The 17,811-nt window shown below is 33.2% G+C and overlaps 2 protein-coding genes across 2 annotated transcripts; one reads left to right on the forward strand and one right to left on the reverse strand.

The window, feature by feature from the left end:
- The first annotated feature begins 6,731 nt into the window (after positions 1–6,731).
- On the forward strand, positions 6,732–8,792 carry LOC132031236 (probable glutathione S-transferase parC). The gene is made up of 2 exons (XM_059421115.1): positions 6,732–7,152; positions 8,250–8,792. The coding sequence occupies exons 1-2, from the start codon at positions 6,826–6,828 to the stop codon at positions 8,595–8,597; spliced, it is 675 nt and encodes a 224-aa protein (XP_059277098.1). The 5' UTR covers positions 6,732–6,825; the 3' UTR covers positions 8,598–8,792.
- A 331-nt stretch (positions 8,793–9,123) lies between these two features.
- On the reverse strand, positions 9,124–16,019 carry LOC132032042 (alcohol acyl transferase 1 allele RGa-like). Its single transcript, XM_059421862.1, has 2 exons — positions 15,555–16,019; positions 9,124–10,174 (listed from the first exon to the last, which is right to left on the reverse strand). The coding sequence occupies exons 1-2, from the start codon at positions 16,017–16,019 to the stop codon at positions 9,275–9,277; spliced, it is 1,365 nt and encodes a 454-aa protein (XP_059277845.1). The 3' UTR covers positions 9,124–9,274.
- Positions 16,020–17,811: the final 1,792 nt, after the last annotated feature.

Below are 17,811 nucleotides of genomic sequence, written 5' to 3' on the forward strand. Positions count from 1 at the left end.
AAATCAGCCCTTTAAATTTTCCCAAAACAGCCCCTACGAAACTAACATTCCAACCCCTTTATGATTTTATGTCGTTTGTTTTCAAGTTAAAACCCAAACTTCCATCAACACATAAAACCCCCCATAACTACATCATTTTCCAACATCAACACACCTTATTTCATGCATCAACATTTTCCCACATCTACTCACCCTTAATACATAAAAAGAAAGTTAGATCTTACCTTGCCCCTTGATTCCTTTGGCTAGAGTTGGTGACTTGAATAAAATGGTTCTTGTTGCTCCAAAGACATCTTCACGTTTTAGGGACCTTAAAGGGGGTTGAAACCCCTTTGGGAAAAAAATTTTTTGGATCAAAACTCAAGGGCAAAAAATCAGCCCCTTGGCAAGTTCCTCTCTCAGGCTTAGGTTTTTTTTTTTGTGTTGTGTAGTTGAAATGAATTGTGATGGCTGATTTCTTGGTCATTATTTGTTCAACTTTGATGCCTACAAGTTTCAAATGTCCACTTATGGCATGATTCATTCCATTAACTTTACATTTTAAATTTTTCTAATTTTTTTTCTCAACTTTTGGCCAACCTCACCTTTTGTTTCTCCTTTCTTCTTTTTTTTTCAATTGTTTACAAGAAAATTTGTTGGTTGAATGATTCATACCCCCCTTTTGCCCTTTTTAAATTTATGCCAAGATGAATGAGCAATATTTAATGTGAAATGATCCCTCCACCATGTTATGTCCTCCAAAAACAATGTATACTTTCATAAAGTAGTAGATGTTTAAAATATTCTGATGCCTCCATGGATGCCTTTTTTCAGTCACTTCTGAATTCCAACTCCTTTCTTTCAATTTGGTTGTCCACAATATAATGTAAGGGAGTGGATGAATCACATTTAAATGTTTTTTGTAGTCTCCCCTGTATCTTATTTAAGAGACTTTGAGTCATCTTTTTGGGCATGTATGTTAATGTTCATATTGGCTCATTTTGCCACTAATTTTAACTTAACACCACGATTAAAAGTTCAATTTTCCCTTTGCTTCTATCCCAAAAAAAATTTGAGATAAAATTGTGACTTCAAAAGAAATCGGAAGTTAAAGTCTCACTTTGTATCTTGAGATATCTTTAAATTTGGACTTGAATCATCCATATCTCCTTACCCGATATCATTTTGATGAGCTGTTTGTTGCGTTAAAAATAGACTGATAACAATTTTAGGGTTTGAAACACCTTAAAACTCCCCATACTAGGGGATATCCTCCCACAATATAGGCTAAAATCGGGTCCGAGATTTTCGTTTTCGATTCATTTCGTTTAACTTCTAATTCTTCCCAAACCCCTTTTAACCTCATACATACATATACACAGTCATTTACCTCATAAAAATTTAAAACATGTCTCGAAGGGCCGTAGAATCACAATAACCATAAGTAGAACTCCAAAGCTTACGAAACTCCATCGAAAAGTATATTCCTATCTTTTGTCCTCTTCTATATCATTACTAATAATCTAATTTCTTTAAAAGGTCACTCACATTACCTCATATACATCCTGCGATTTCAAATCCTTTAGGTTACCAGGTCACCCGAGATACTTAAGACAACCATATTTATAACGATATTCTTACTAACTCGATTAACTTTCCTTGAACCTTCTTAACTCATTCTTTCTTGTTTTAATACAAGTAGCAAGGATTATTATGGAGTGTGACATCTCCCTCCTTTAGAACATTCGTCCTCGCATGTCAATTGAGGACTAAAACTCGTCAATTAAATAACCGAATCACCCGTTATCGCAGACTATTAGGAAGATTTGACCACGAAAAGGGTGTTTTTAGGAATATTATCCCTTTAAGTGCTAAACGACCAAAGGGGCACTTTAAAGAGTTTATTATCATATAAAGATGATCCCGGGAAAGGGTTTTATTTTTAGCTTTAAAATCAAAATGGCAAAAAAACATTCCCCGAGACTATACATGAAAAGCAACACGTTTTAGGGAACTCGGGGCTATTCAAAGTTACCCTTCGATATGCCCACCCAGTTAGGTTGCTTTTAAAATTTGGGAAAAGGGGGAAAAGGGTTGGGTTTTCAAACCCGTCTTTCATTACTTTTTGGAAAACTAAAAAAAAAACTAAGACTTGAAATGAAAAAAAAGGTGCTATTAGGAATAAATAGCTAATTATTTTTATTAAATTAACATGAACTTGTTTTTTCCCAAAGATCAAGAATCCAAATTCTAAAGAGCTCTTTTTCGGGAAAAGGGGAAAAGCAAGTTACCAAAAGTATTAGGGGAACGCCCAAAGAAACTAAATTTTTAAAAAAAGGTAAAGAAAAAAAGGAACATGTTTGTCATTTTCGTTAGAGATTAGTTAAAGATGTCGTTTTTTGGCATGCTACAATAATAATTCCTTTTTGTTAAGAGTTGACAATACAATGTTAAAAAAGGGAATGAATACAATTTTTGGAAGAAAAATTTGTTTTAAAGATTGTTATTTTCTTGTTCTTAAGATGTGTATGTATATGAAAATAATGCTTATTTAAATATAGCTAGATTTACTACATACTCCTCCTACGAAAAATATATTTAATTATTTTTGTTAGAATTTCATATTAACGAAGGGAAATATGGTCTTTAAAACTCTATAACGACGGATCATTAAAATGGCTAAAGAGGCATTACTGGAGTGAAAGTTTGGTCGCTTAAAAGTATCAATGATTGATTTTTGTCGTTGCCATGGTGTTTAACGACCTGACAGCGTTCTACGCAACTTTAACGACGCGAGCTTTTAATGACCCATACTATCCGGATTTTGTCCAGTCATATCGATCAATAGCGACCGGATCGGCGACTATTAACCCACCGTGACCTCTCGCTAAAGGCCACTTTTTCTCAGAAAAATTGTAGTTTTTTTTTAACTTGCAAATAATACATGAAGGAAGAATAGTAGAATAATAAAATCACCAATTTCGAATCATTTCATTAATTTCCCCATATCATATTCTACCATGGAGATATTTTCAAAGTCTTCCATTTGGGTCCACTTGCTATCAAATCTTCAATTTCTTCCTCTTAGCCTTCCTACGCTTCTAAGTTTTGGTTGCGTCGCTTCTCCGATCTAATCCAATAGCGAATGCACTAGTACTTGCAAAGCTAAAGCCGGATAATGAATGTCTATGGTCTTCGATTCTTGTCTTCCTTGGCTAATCTGCGCTCTCGAGGTTGCCACGGTTGATACTTGAACCGTAAGGATATTTCGAGCCATTCTTGAGTATCGGATGACTTGCCTTGTACTTCTTCCACCATGCTAAGACGTCCAATTCATCCAGGTTCCTTGATATCCACATTTGGGTCGCATCAAATAAAAGTTAGATTCATCAAAGTTTAGCGGTAGAAGAAGAAGTTAAAGCTTTGTGAATGTAAAACTTTTAAATGCGACAAACCCGACAAGCTTTTTGCTACTTTGAGAAGTAGTAGATGGAGCAACGGGTGTAGCACGTTTTTCCAAATTAGAATAATGAGTAAAAACTTTTCTAAACTCGTCATCAATAGCGAGTTCGGCTTCAGCTAAAGATGGTCGAACTCCCGCTTCAATTTCTAAAAATGTATAAATTTGACCAACCAATACTTTAGTATAAGACACTTTTAAACAAGGATTTAAAAGAGAACCCAATATAAATAAAGTTGGGATGAGAAAAAATACTTCTTAAATTTGATTATCATTTCAAAATAGCCTTGATAACCGGGTTTATATTTATACTCTTGAAAAACTCTAGCTATTTCCGCTAAGTAGGCTAAAATTTCGGTTACCGTGGGATAGAATTGTTTAGAAAAAGCAAGAGTTGCATTATAAAATTTTTCTAAGAGTTCAACACATTCTTTAACATCTTCCCAATGCGTAAAATTTAACCAATCATCACTATTAATATTATATTTGTTGTGAACTTGTTGTATGGGAATCCTATACTCATATGCTTGTTGTAGCATAATGTAAGTGTAGTTCCACCAGTCTCAATTTCTGCTTGAATTTTCCTAGGTCTAAGGTTATTTTCCACACAAGCATTCTTAAAATCTCTAAGTCTTCCCCTATTAGCATTACAAAAAAGAAAACGCAACCGCAGCTCTAACTTTTTTGAATAGAATCGTCAAACACACAAGACTATCTTTAACAATTAAATTTAAAATGTGACAACTACATCTCACATGAAAAATATTTTTTAGCGGAGGGTTTAATTCTCTTTTTAAAAGATCAATCGCCTTTGTATTATTAGAAGCATTATCTAAAGCTATACAAAGTGTTTTTCTATAAATATTAAAAATCTCATAATAGTAAACATTGAATCCGCTAAAATTTTTTCCATCGTGACGACCTTTTCCTTCATCATATAAAAAAGCTATAATTCTTTTTGCATAACCTAATTGTCATCAACCCAATGACATGTAATAGCAAAAAAATCTAACTTGTTAAGACTAAGACTCAAATCAGCGGTAAAAGAAACATTACAATTTAAAGAATTAAATACATGGCGCAAATAAAATCTATATTTTTTTATACAAATCTATAACATCCGCTCTACAAGTACTTCTAGGAATACCCTCAAATAACGGATTATAACAACGTTGAATGTAAGTAACAAACCCCAAACCCGAAGAAGGAAAATGGTAAACAAGCATAAGCTACCATTTTAGCTATTTCTACACGCTCTTTTTTCTTGTCATACTTAAAATTTCTACCGGTTCGTGGGTCTATCGTCATTTGAATACCCCACCTTTGAACCGTTCGCTCTCCCCAAACATCCATATGTTTCTTTCTCATATGACCATTTAGTGTACCCGTTCCACCATCCTTACTAGTTTCTTTGCCTAAAAAGCAAATATTTGTCCACATAGGGTATATTTAATTTTAGTTTTCTCTTATCCTTAGTCATAAATTTTCAAATTTTAGCGGTTGGCTTACGAGTTCTAGGCGGTTTGTCTTATGTATGTGATTGTGCAGGACATGTTTCTTCTTTTGGGATTTTCGGGGCTTGTGTTTCATCATCATCAATTTCATTAAAAGTGTTGGTAAAATGTTGTTACATTGCCTCATGACCTAAAAGTGGATTATTTCCACCAACATCAATACCTAAATTAGGCGTTTCTTCCACAAATGTTTTCTCATTAAGCCCACCCCTAACAATACCACTACTACTACCGGCACCACGTCTAAATCTCTTTGCCATTATTAAATAGAATTAATTTAAATAACACTCAAATAAACCATAAGAAAATAAATTGCAACAAATTAAATTGCTAGAATTAAATTGCGTAAATTAAATTCGAAAAATAAAGATAGAGTTGGAACGAAGGTACCAAATTGCCGGATTAATTTCAACGAAGTGAAGGCGGCTAGAATTGCAAATCCACCAAAGGTACTTCGGATTGTTGCAAAATTACTAACTCACCAACAATATTATAATTGCAAAATTAATAATTGAAACTGTAATAAGACTTTATAATATTTATTTGAGAGAAATTTAAAGTAGCTAATTATTGCAAAGTAACTATAATTGAGAGAGATTGAGATTTGAGAGAAAAGAGAAGAGTGAATTGGTGTGGATTAAAATGAAAATGAAGAAGGGTTTATATAGGGGTGGGGGATGGGTTAAAGTATTAAAAAAAAAGTTTGGGGGGTTGGGGGAGGGGGGCGTGGGGCAAAATATGAGTTTATGGCCGTTTGGCAACGGCCATTTTTGCAAATGGACCGTTGCCAACGGTCCAATAACGTCCAGCCCAACGGCTATATATTTTTTTTTTTTTTTTTAATTTCACCGGTTTAACCGGTCCGGTTCCGGTTTCAAAAAAATCGAAACCGGACCGGTAAAAAATATACGGTTAACCGGAACCGGTTAACCGGTTTCGGTTCCGGTTTTACCGGTTTGAACCGGTTAAACCGGACCGGTTGACGGGTTTAACTCTAGCTCTCTAAATTTCAAATAAAGTTAAAAATATTAATCTATGGTCAACCGCCTACTTAATGTTTTCTCAATTTCGACTATACTACGGCTCTTCTCCCAATACACTAGAAAGGCATGTTTTTGAATTTAATAGTAATATATAGTGGCTGGGATGGTGAAAGAGATGAAATGTGTGTTGGCCACATATCGAGATCCTGAATATTAAAAAAATTCAAGAAAATACTAGAAGTGTGATCCATATTATTGTTATCTTATTCGGTGTTCGATATTGCGACTCGACTAAATCGGATTCCGGTCGAAATGTCCCACATCGAGGGATAAAGCGGTCAATATCATATTAAATACGAATTTGCTTCGGAAAGTCCAATATTAGGGAGTAAAGTGCTTCCTAATAAAGGTGATTTCGTACCGGGATTCGAACTTGAGACTTCTAATTTCAAGTTTGAAGTCCAACTTCAAAATCTATGGCCAAATGAAAACTTGAAATTTGAAAAGTTTGAGTTTTTGAAGTTGTGATTTTTAAAACTTGAAGTTGTGTTTTAAAATGTATTTTACTAAAAACTGAAATTTTGTGAGTGGAAGTCCCAAAAAACCCAAAAACAGATCTGAAACTTGAAATTTTTTTTGTACACAGATTTTAAAAATCTGATCTAAGACTTATGGCCATAGATATTTGAAGATAGAATTTCAAAAACTAATCCAAAATCTATGACCAAACGCTAGCTAAAAATGAATGACTTCTTACCACTCTAGCACCACCCTCGTTGGTGTGAGACAGCATCCCTACTATTTATAGACTCTCAACTTTGTCATTTTAGCTAAACTATTTTCTGTCTACCACTTGTTATCCACAACTTGAGGTTTCTCTCACACAGCAATGGAAAAGGAGAATGATGAGGTGATTCTATTGGACTACTGGCCTAGCATGTATGGCATGAGGCTAAGGGTAGCACTTGCTGAAAAGGAGGTCCAGTATGAGTTCAAGGAAGAAGTTGTGGGTGGTGTGAAAAGTCCTCTACTTTTGAAAATGAATCCAATCCACAAGAAAATCCCAGTTTTGATTCACAATGGCAATCCTATCTGTGAATCTCTAATTGCAGTTGAATACATTGACGAAGTCTGGAAGGACAAAGCTCCATTGCTGCCCTCTGATCCTTATCGAAGAGCACAAGCTAGATTCTGGGCTGACTACATTAACAAGAAGGTAACTCTTAAAATTTTGCTCTATATCCTGATGGAAAAATTATAAGAAGAAGAAGCACAAAAGATTTTAACTTAAACACGTGGCCAATTGAACCTTCTTGAACTGTTTCTTTTTAAGAATTAAAAAAATTTGTGTCAAAATAACAGATGCCAAGAAGAATAAAATTCCTTGGACCTCTTGAAAGTATTATTTTTGTATTATCTCCCTTGGCCTGAAACATGTACTGAATGCTTTCCTAAAAGTAATATTTACTTCATGACTTACTTCGCATGATTATTATTGAATGGTACAGATAGCTTTACTGGATATATGAAAAGTCTTTGAATTGTTTACAACAACCAAATAGTGGAGAAATTCTATTCGGAAAATAAAGACTCTCAGTTTGATCTTTAATTTGCGTAGAAAGATCGGAGAAAAAAGGATGCAAAAGAAAAACCATGTTTTGTAAGTTAAGATTTTCAAGAAGTTCAATCCAAATACAAAACTACTTGTACTTTTATATCGGTAAAATCAATGAAGGGATACCCTTTCATTTAACTGATACCTTTTCTTTTAAAATAATTTATGTGTTAATTTTTACTAAACAACTTTCTAATATATCCTTCTCCTGTGTCTTAAAAAAACCAATTACGGCGGGTTTTCCCATTTACATAACACATTTTGCTTTTTATTCTGTTTCAATATAGAACAATACGTTATATTTTAGAGACATTTTGACATTTAATTATCATGATTTTACAGTCATACAAATGTCTATGTCATGTTTTATATCACAAGTTTCAAATGTTTTTATTCTTTTTTTCGTTGATCAGTCAAATATCATCATATAAATTGAAATGAAGGTAGTATAATTATTTTTATTTGAGCACATAAAATGAGGTAAATCTTCATTCTTTTTATGTGAGCACATCGAATGAGATAAATCCTTTAGAATTTAAGTTATATAGACTATTCTAGGAGTTTGCTTTCCATCTTTTAAGATAATCTGTTTGAACGAAGAACTAATCACCTGCAATTGCCTTTTACGTGAGTTCATGATGTAAATCATTTTACACTGTCAGTGAATATAATCATATGAGAAATCTTGAAATCTGCAGTTGTATGCTCCGGGACGAAAAACATGGGATGCAAATGGAGAAGAGAAGGAGGAAGGTAAGAAGGAGTTGATAGAATCACTAAAGGTACTGGAGCTGGAAGCACTTGGAGACCAGCCTTATTTTGGAGGAGAAAGTTTTGGTTTTGTGGATATTGCATTGATTGGGTTCTATTGCTGGTTTTATACCTTTGAGACCTTTGGCAACTTCAGCATGGAGGCTGAATGTCCCAAACTTGTTGCTTGGGGCAATAGATGCATGCAAAAGGAAAGCGTCTCCAGGTCTCTGCCTGATCCTTATAAGATCTATGAGATAATACTCACTTATAGAAAGCATTTTGGACTAGAATAGACACATTGATCATGTGCAAATTAAGGCACTTAGTTAATGTTGCCTTGTTGAGTAATCATTGAAGAATTGAAATATGAGTACTCTGTTTTCTTATAGAAATAAAGCACCAAGCGCTAGCTTGTGATGTCTCAGTATAATCTATGTAATTCTATTGTTGCTTATTTTTGCACTGATAGAAGTGAACTTTATTCGAAACGATGTGTTGTTCAAACTAACACAAGGATCGAATGTACTATGCATACACTAAAGAATGATCACAAGCCATGTATATTGGCCCTATAGTCAACTTCACACTCATCGCCTCATCGGTATATAGATTAAAAATTCCAATTCTCTTTAGCTTTGTCAATTTATGTTGTTGGGATTTTTCGAAATCCTTGTTGCATCCATGTCGATCCTACATGATTTGGGTGTGGGTGTGAGATCCACATATACCGGATTTGTTCAATTGGTTTGAATTTCGTCTTATATCATATATATTCAGATAAAGTACTAAAAACACTTTGCTATTATATCAGATAACTATAGAATATTAATTAGTATTTGATCCATATGTGTCTCCAAAATCCAAACTTCCAACACAAACGATATTAATTATTTCATAACTATATCCAAACACGTAAATTGATCTAATAAACTAAGAACATATATTTTTAAGTGGCAATCCAAACACCTTGTTAAAGCTTTGATAGTTGCTTGACATTTGAAGTCAGCTTGTACATAAAATCTTCAAATCTTTCCATAGCTTTTGGAGGCAAGCTTATTGTTGTTAGAATGCCCTTCTGCCCCTTGTAATTTTTACAAGCCACAAAGAAACTAAAACAAGAGTCAACCTTAGCAGCCCCACCATATTTTGGTTCTCCCCATCCAAAATCAACCTTATCAAATCCTACATGAGCAGTGTTTGAAATAGCAAAATTCCATGATTGTGTTATGCCAGGTCTCCCTTTAATTACCATAAAATCTACCATAGATCTAAAATACTCTTCATTCACTTGATTCTTGGCTTTCTTGATCAACTCAAGTGCATACGTCAAGGGATATGTACTTAAAAGTCCTGCTTTTGACACTGCTGCTGGAAAAGCAAACGCGTTACCATAATATCCGTGCGGTATTTTCCAATGTTCAAACCTCCCACGGGCTGTAACAAAATATGTCAGCCGCACAATTTCTTCAGGATTTAAATTGAGTGAAATTGTTCGATGTCTCCATAAAAACGAGGTTAATAACTCAAATCGTCCAGTTGAACGATGAAGTGGTGAAACTTGATTACGGATAGCTTCTATCTCCTCTTCACCAAAGAAAAATGAACGTTGAATCAATTCTTTTTCCAATTTTAACCATGCATTTGTTGATTCAATTTCTTCCTCAAATTCGTGATGCTTGCATGTAATGCGTGGTGATGGCCTCGCATTTAGGGTATCCCTTTGCCAGACGGGTATGATGGAAGGAGCAGAGGCTTTGAATTTCACAAAATCAGTTACTGCATTTAGGAATAAAACTAAGCCAGCGGCATCAACCATTGTATGATTAACTCTTACTGCTAAGGCAAATCCACCACAAGTAAAACGGGTAACCTATAGGAATAAAGACATTCATATTAGAAGTGGAGGAAACTGATAGAGAAGAAATAAGACAAATCCCAACTACTTCAATGAAAATTGAGGTTCGTGTGTGTTCTTTTAATTTGTTGAATGAGTTTATTCTTCCTACCGTACGTGACGGTTTAAAATATATCCTCTTAGTAAAAAAAACTATTTTAAGCTACTCTTTCATGTACACGCTCAGCAACAACTATTTGACATAGAGTAAAAATACAATAGGAGTAATAAGTACTTAAATGTTATATGAGTTTAAGTTTGGTACACTGTCCATGTATTACTTTTTTACACTATCAGGTAACTTTGATCGACTATAACAGGTTACCAATTTTTCATATATTTTTTCTTTTTAAAATTTGCACACTGAATTTTTCTTTATCCCTCTCTCTTCCCTTCCTTCTGTCTTCATCTCTTTCAATAGTTTATCCACATTTTCTCTTTGCTTCTTCGACCACCGTAAATTTCTATTCCTCCTTCTATCCAGTACCCTTTATATTCATTACGAATTGGATCATCAGCATCTCTTTGTTACATTGAAAATTTAGTTTTCGATTGTTAAAATATTCAACATTAATCAAATTTCAATTCCTAAAGTTCCATCCCAACAATCTAAAGAGCATGATGACATATTTGAGACAATATGATAGCACGCAGGGGCGGATCTAATTTTATGATATCGAGTCATCTGAACCCAATACTTTCAACGTGAAGCATAAATTTCTATATAAAAATTTACTAAAATTACAACAAATAATAGGTACGAATCTATAAATATTAAGTTCTTAAATATTGAACCCATATAATTTAAATCTTAAATTCATTTCTTATTAACACTTTAAAATTGTACAGTACTCTTTTCATGCTTGTGAACCAAAAACATTCACAATTTGTTAGAAAATGCATAAGTACTACTGTATTACCGTTCACAATGTTTTAAGAGTTAAAAATTGCTTCAGTATTGATCTTGAGCAAACCTGATGAAAAAATCAAGATGCTAAACATCGTTTGAAAAGGAAATAATCTTAGTTACCGTAAATAAGAAAATAAATTTGGTTAGAGTATCACTAGGATACAACTTCCTTTTAATGATATTTACTCTTAGTTAATTCACTTTTTTTTAAAAAAAAAAGGCAAATAATAATATTACTTAGGAAAGTTACTTTATTTATCTTTAAAGTTACCTGATAGTGTAAAAAAAAATGATGCACTGACAGTGCACCAAACTTAAGCTCATGTTATATCTACGACAAAATATTAAAAAACAAAAAATAATTTACAAGGCGTTCTAAAAATTGTTTGTTTTATGAATTGGACTCCAAAAGTTAGCTGCAGTGAAGCCTAGCGGCTGTGGTGGACGATAATGATGGTTGTGAAGCGGCTATTGATGGTAATCGTTGTTAGTAGTGATGCAGCGGTGCCTGTCCGTTTGTGACCAGAGATGATGATTGTGCGGTGGTAGTTGACAATATAGAGGTAGTTGTCGCTTGTGGTGCTTACTGGTGTGGTTAATGGAATAGGTGGTTGGTGGTTGACAATGCTGACTAGTAGTTGAAGTGGTTGCCGATAGTTAGAGGTGAATCTGGATTTACAGATCGTGAGTGCATTTATTAAAGAAAAGAGAAAAAAAAAATGCATTAAGTGGGGTTCCATCCTTATTCCTCTTGGTAAATAACATATCAGTTTTTAACCAAGTGCACCATTAAGCCTTTTTGTAGCATAGGTGTCATAAGATAATATTAGATCAATTCTAGAAAATATGTACATAAAATATCTAGTTTTGCAGAAAGGCGGCGTGGTTCACATGCTCCAAAATTAGCACATGAATTCGCCCCTGACGATAGTGATTGTACAATGGAGGCTGGTTGGTGGTACTGGTGGTTGTGCAGTAGTGGCTAGCTAGAGGTGGAAGTGATTGATGGTGGGGATGGCGCAATATAAAACGTTCACATGAATTTTATATTAATGACAACTTAATAATTTTAAAACTTGATATAACTTATGAAGAATCATACCTATTCAGAGCCAAAAGATGATTGTAAAAGGAAGAAAACATATGTACTTAATCTGTTAGAGATCTAAATGATTTAAATTCAATCTTTATTTAGGTGAAAACAAACGGGACCCAATGTTACAGGCATAATCATTTACTTTAGCTTACATTGGAAATTGGCTCTCACCGCGTCTCGTATGGATATCACCAAACCAAAGAAAAATATCACTTATCCCTCCCCCGTAGTTTTCAGATTTTGCATTTTACTTCCTTATCCCGCTCAAAATGGGCATTCACATTCTTGCATTTTATATTTCCTATGTTCCAATTTATTGACATTTTCTCTTTTTTCGAAATTCATTCTGTGAACTTTGACCAATACTTTAAAATGCATTTTTAACATATTAATATGAGAAGAGTCTGAGAAGAGTTGCAACTTACAGTATTATTCTTATTATGTATAGTCAGATCTCTCTACAATTGCCATTCATTAGAATAACATTTCACTATAACAACTTTGATTTTAACAGGAACCGATTTTTCATATTTATATTTCTTATATATAACAACATTCTACCTATAACGACGTTGTCATTTATTATAGTGATGCACTCTTTGTAAAATTACCTCTCTATAACAGTAATACTCAAATATTGTGCAATAATATTTTGTAAGAAATATATTATATAAAAAATAAGTTATTAAAATATTTATGGTAATCATCATTGATGTCATGCACCTAGTAAATTTCAAGTACGAATATCTAAAAGGAAAGAAAATTATATTTCTCAACCTACTGCTACTTGGGGTGAGATAGAAGAGTCAACCATCAGGCTTTGAGACAGACTTCGAGGGAAAACTATTGAATTCCCTTTTGCTGAAAGTTTGGAGAAAAGTCTTTCGTCAAATATTCAAGCGTTATATTATCACCAAGAGACTGAAATTTATAAAACAACCTACAATTGTAGAATTCTTACTTCAAACTCGAAATTTTTAAATAATTTTAAATGCATATGTTCCTTATATTTTAATTCTTTATCGATATGGTACAACTACTTATGAATTTATTAGTAATTTATTATCCTTTCGGTATTTAATTAATGAAATATGAAATCAATTGAGATTTTAAAATTAATAAGTACTATTTTGTTTTTGTTTATAACATAAAAAGTACAGAAAAATAATTTTTCGCGTATTGTTGTTTATAACAGCTAAATGAGATATAAATATCAAATTTCAGTATACATCTTTAACAGCACCTCATTGTCACAGCCATGGAATTTCAGACAAACGCTGCTATTATAGAGAGGTTTGAATGTAGTTTTTGAATATCTAATTTTTATTTTTTAAATATTAAGTTGATATAATTCATTTAGCATTAAAGAATAGTTAAATTGACTCTTAAAAAGCAAAAACTGTCTCATAAATTAGAACGGATGAGTATGCTTTAAGTTCGCGATCCATGACAGCAATATGCAAACTTTTTATGTGAAGAATGTTATATTTGTTTTTTCTACAATCGTGCAACTTTGTATTTTTGTTTTTCACGATCGTGCAACTGATAATGTCCCAAAAGTCACATATCCAGAATAAAAACAACGGAAAAGGCTCAAATATGCCATCCAACTATCGAAAATGGCTCATTTATGCCACTCGTCAATAGTTTGGCTCATTTGTGTCATCAAACTATAGGAAATGACTCATTTATGCCATCGAACTATAGGAAATGACTCATTTATGCCACTCATCAATAGTTTGACTTATTTATGCCATCGCCCGTTACCAAAATGACTCATTCATGCCATTTTTCATTAACGCCGGTTTTATAATACCAGCTATGACACGTGGCTCCAATTAGAGGTCTACGTCGTTTAATTAAACCAGCCCAATTTTAAATACCAAATTAATAAAAAACCCGATCCATACACCTTACCTACTCACAATCATAATCTAGTTGGAGGGCACGTGTCATATATGGTATTGTAAAACCAATTTTAACGAAATATGGCATCGATGAGTCATTTTGATAATAGGCGATGACATAAATGAGCCAAACTATTGATGAGTGGCATAAATGAGCCCTTTCTGATAGTTGAATGACATATTTGAGCCTTTTCCGTAAAAACAATAAGGTTTTTTGGCCACACTATTTTGGCCACAATGGCCCAAATGGGATAAATTTATATGACTATTTGGGTCAAATTTAATAATTTATGCTTACTTAATGTCATTTTTATCTTTTTTTCTCAAAGTTTATCTTAATTTAAAATTATATAATAAAGGTTATGGTAATTTTTACATAAGTGTGGCCAAATTTGGATCAATTGATGTGGCAATTTAGCAACACTCTAATAAATATTGGGATAAGTTAGCTAAGCACGATATGTTACGCTAGCAATGAACCGCCCAAAAATTATGCAAAACAAAAGGAAACAGTTATAGCATGTAAATTGTGTGATGATACAAGAATTTAGTCTCTCTTTTATTTTATTTTTTTCCTTTTCCCGATGTACATTTTTCCAATTCTCCGTCTTTATTCAAATTACTTTTAAATAGAACTCTCAAAAAGTGACATAGGAAAGAGTTAACTGAAAAAGTTAACGTTTCTAAAATTGGTACAACGTTCTATGAATTGATAGAAGTAGTACAAGGTTAATACAGCGCATACAAGTAAAATAATTAAAGAACACTAAGTGTAATTTACCCAAAATAATACTTCCCTGCTGATTCACCCAAATATCCCCCTTTTAGGGTAATCATTCAAATTTTATTTTATTTTAAAAATTATGCAAATATAGCCATTGAGAAATTACCGACAATATTAGACTCTAGACTCCAGTCTAATGTTTGCTCATAAATTGCTTAACCTTATAGATAAATCATCTAATGTTTGCAACAACCAACAAATTTTTAGACAGCGGTATAACATTGTGTAGTAAGATTTTTAGTTTGTTTAAAATAGATTTTTGGTCTACAACGTCTATAAGTCGTAAAAAATTCAAAGAGTCTCCGTTGTTAAATAAATATCCCGAAAAGGGACAACCGGCAAAACTTTTGGATAGTTCCTTTGTTCCAGTTTATGTGATTATATTTTCCTTTTTAATCTATTCAAGAAAAATGACACTCCTAAGTTTGGAAACTATTAATTTTATGAGATATTTAAGGTCACAAGTTACAAATTTTTTATAGTCAAACAGTGTTATGACATCTTTAAGACCACAGGCTATAAAACTCTTCATTTTTTTTCTTAAACTCAAACTCCGTGACAAACTAACGATTCAAACCAGGTCGCATAAATTAAAACAGATGTAGTAATTAAATTAAAAGATGAATAATACTGTTGCAAAGGAGCATATGATAATATACCTGAATCAACATAAGAGGGCAATTAGTGATCCCATCAGAGCCTGGTACATTGTATAGCAGATCCTCCACGAATGGACATGGAGGTTTTATGGATTCTCCTAACATCTCAAGCTCCACATTTGCATAGGCTTCTGTAAACAATATTCCTTCACCATTGCAATTCACCATATGCTTTCCATTAGGCCCTAAAATGAGCCTACCAGCTAATGGATAGTAAAATACTAGTGCTTTTGATAATCCATCTTTAATCACCTTAGCAGGATCTATCCCTTCCATTGAAGGGTTGTGTTCGTAAAAAAAAAAAAAATTAGATATGTGAAAACGTAGACCTTCTCGATCGTCTATGTCTGAGAGATGCTTTATTTCACGAGGATGCTTTATTTCACGAGGAGTAGCTGTTGCCGAAACGATTAATTCAGATTCACGCCGTATCACCGAGAGCCCTGAACGGGAAAGTTGTTCCATTCCTCAAGGCGAAAAGGGAAATGATTGTATTGGACAATTTAGTATGCTACTTTAAGCAAGTACCTATTTATTGTTCACAAGTCAACTCTATTAGTAATTTTTTTGTGAGTAATTTTAGGTCTTAGCTGTCCTAATGTACCAGTTAATTAGGATTGTGGACAAAGGATGTGCGTGCACGTTACGCCTAAATAAGTGGCATTTATTGTCATAACCTGTGGTTAAAGAAACTTCACCCGTGACCATATGGCTAAAGTTTCAGCTCTTAAAAGAGAAGCGTGGAGCAGAATGTTTATTTAACATGTTCAACAGTGTTTTAAAAGGTAGTTTTGGGATTCGCCTTGCCCCGGGGCGGGGCACTAGCAAAACGTCTCGGGCTCACGTGTGAGGCTTACGCCCTAAGCGCCCTACTGTACGCCTTAAACACGCCTAACGCCCAACGCTCGGGGCTCGCCTTATAGTTCTTACACAATTATAGGTCAAATTCCTTAGTTTACACTGTTGATCCTCATAATTTTTTACTAATGAAGGGTTTCTAATAGTTTTTTTCATCTATAAAAATAAGAAGATTGAACCTATCTCAAATAAGAAGCCGTAGTATCGTATATTTATTATTTGAGAACACCGTGACCGTGAGGGTGAATATCACCTAATATTTCTTTTAAAAATACATAATCAAATTTTACATGTTCACTATAGTCAAATTTTACATGTTCACTTATCACCGGTCTTCATGGCTTTTTCCTATGTCTCAAAATTATCATATTTTATTATTAAATTATTTGAATGGAATTTTGTTTCGTGAAGAAGTAATGTTTTAATTATAATACTAATAAAGTTTATTGATTATTTTCTTTAGAGGTAAATTGCATAGTATGGCAGTAATATATTTAAGAAATTGTGATTCTTTTTTTGTTCGAAAGTTAAGATGTTAGAGTTAATTTGTATCTCATAATAGCTTTTACATCATTGCATTATTTATACTTGTAATATTATGTTAGAAGTTTTGTTTTCTATGAGTTATTTTAATTATGTTTTTAATTTTTTAAAACTATTAATGTATTTTTTATAAATTTGTGCTATTATACTATTTTACTACATTATAAATTAAAATCTTAAAGATCCATGGGGCTTACACCCCATGCCTCGAGGCTTATGTCTCGCCCCGTACTAAGTAAAATGCCCCGCCTCACGCTCCCGCCTTTTAAAACACTGGGTCCAACGAGTATACTTTTGAAGAAAAAAAAGTCTAGCTCTATTTCAATTGTATACTTTTGGTAAAGTGAAAATTTACGAAAACTTTAAGCATTTCTGTCTTATAACAGTAGAACTTCTTTTTTCAGTAGCATATCCCAAACTTATAGATTTGTGTAGGAACTGCTTCTAGTTTGCAAAATTACTCTCGTGTATAGAATCACTCAGTTCTATCAACTTCTGACAAGAGATACTCCCTCCGTACCAAATAAGTCTCACATTAGCTAAGGAAGCCAAATAAGTCTCACTTTTTGATAGACCCTCGCTCAAGCTTAGTCCTCAAAAAACAATTTCTATAATAAATAGGAGTAGTTTAGTAAATTTCGCATTGTATTTATTGATTTTTTAATGGCGTAATTTTTGCTAAGACGATGACACTTATTTTGAGACGGAGAGAGTAGTAAAATAACAGAAGTATTCATCTCTCTAGAAAATAACTTTTTTGTTTTCTAAAGCAACTACCAATTGCTATTGTTTTCCTCACACCAATGTGCAAATTGCAATCAAATATTTTTTCCAATACCAAGAACTTTCAACACAA

Source organism: Lycium ferocissimum, chromosome 9 (assembly GCF_029784015.1).
Source record: "Lycium ferocissimum isolate CSIRO_LF1 chromosome 9, AGI_CSIRO_Lferr_CH_V1, whole genome shotgun sequence".
Lineage (NCBI taxonomy): Eukaryota > Viridiplantae > Streptophyta > Magnoliopsida > Solanales > Solanaceae > Lycium > Lycium ferocissimum.

What these genes read in the sequence shown, in the direction of transcription:
- LOC132032042 (XM_059421862.1), bottom strand. Translation starts at nt 16,019, where the DNA reads ATGGAACAACTTTCCCGTTCAGGGCTCTCGGTGATACGGCGTGAATCT. An exon ending in GCCCTCTTATGTTGATTCAG is followed by an intron (nt 10,175 to 15,554) that starts GTATATTATCAT and finishes TTATTCCTATAG; the next exon opens with GTTACCCGTTTTACTTGTGG.
- LOC132031236 (XM_059421115.1), top strand. Translation starts at nt 6,826, where the DNA reads ATGGAAAAGGAGAATGATGAGGTGATTCTATTGGACTACTGGCCTAGC. An exon ending in CTGACTACATTAACAAGAAG is followed by an intron (nt 7,153 to 8,249) that starts GTAACTCTTAAA and finishes TGAAATCTGCAG; the next exon opens with TTGTATGCTCCGGGACGAAA.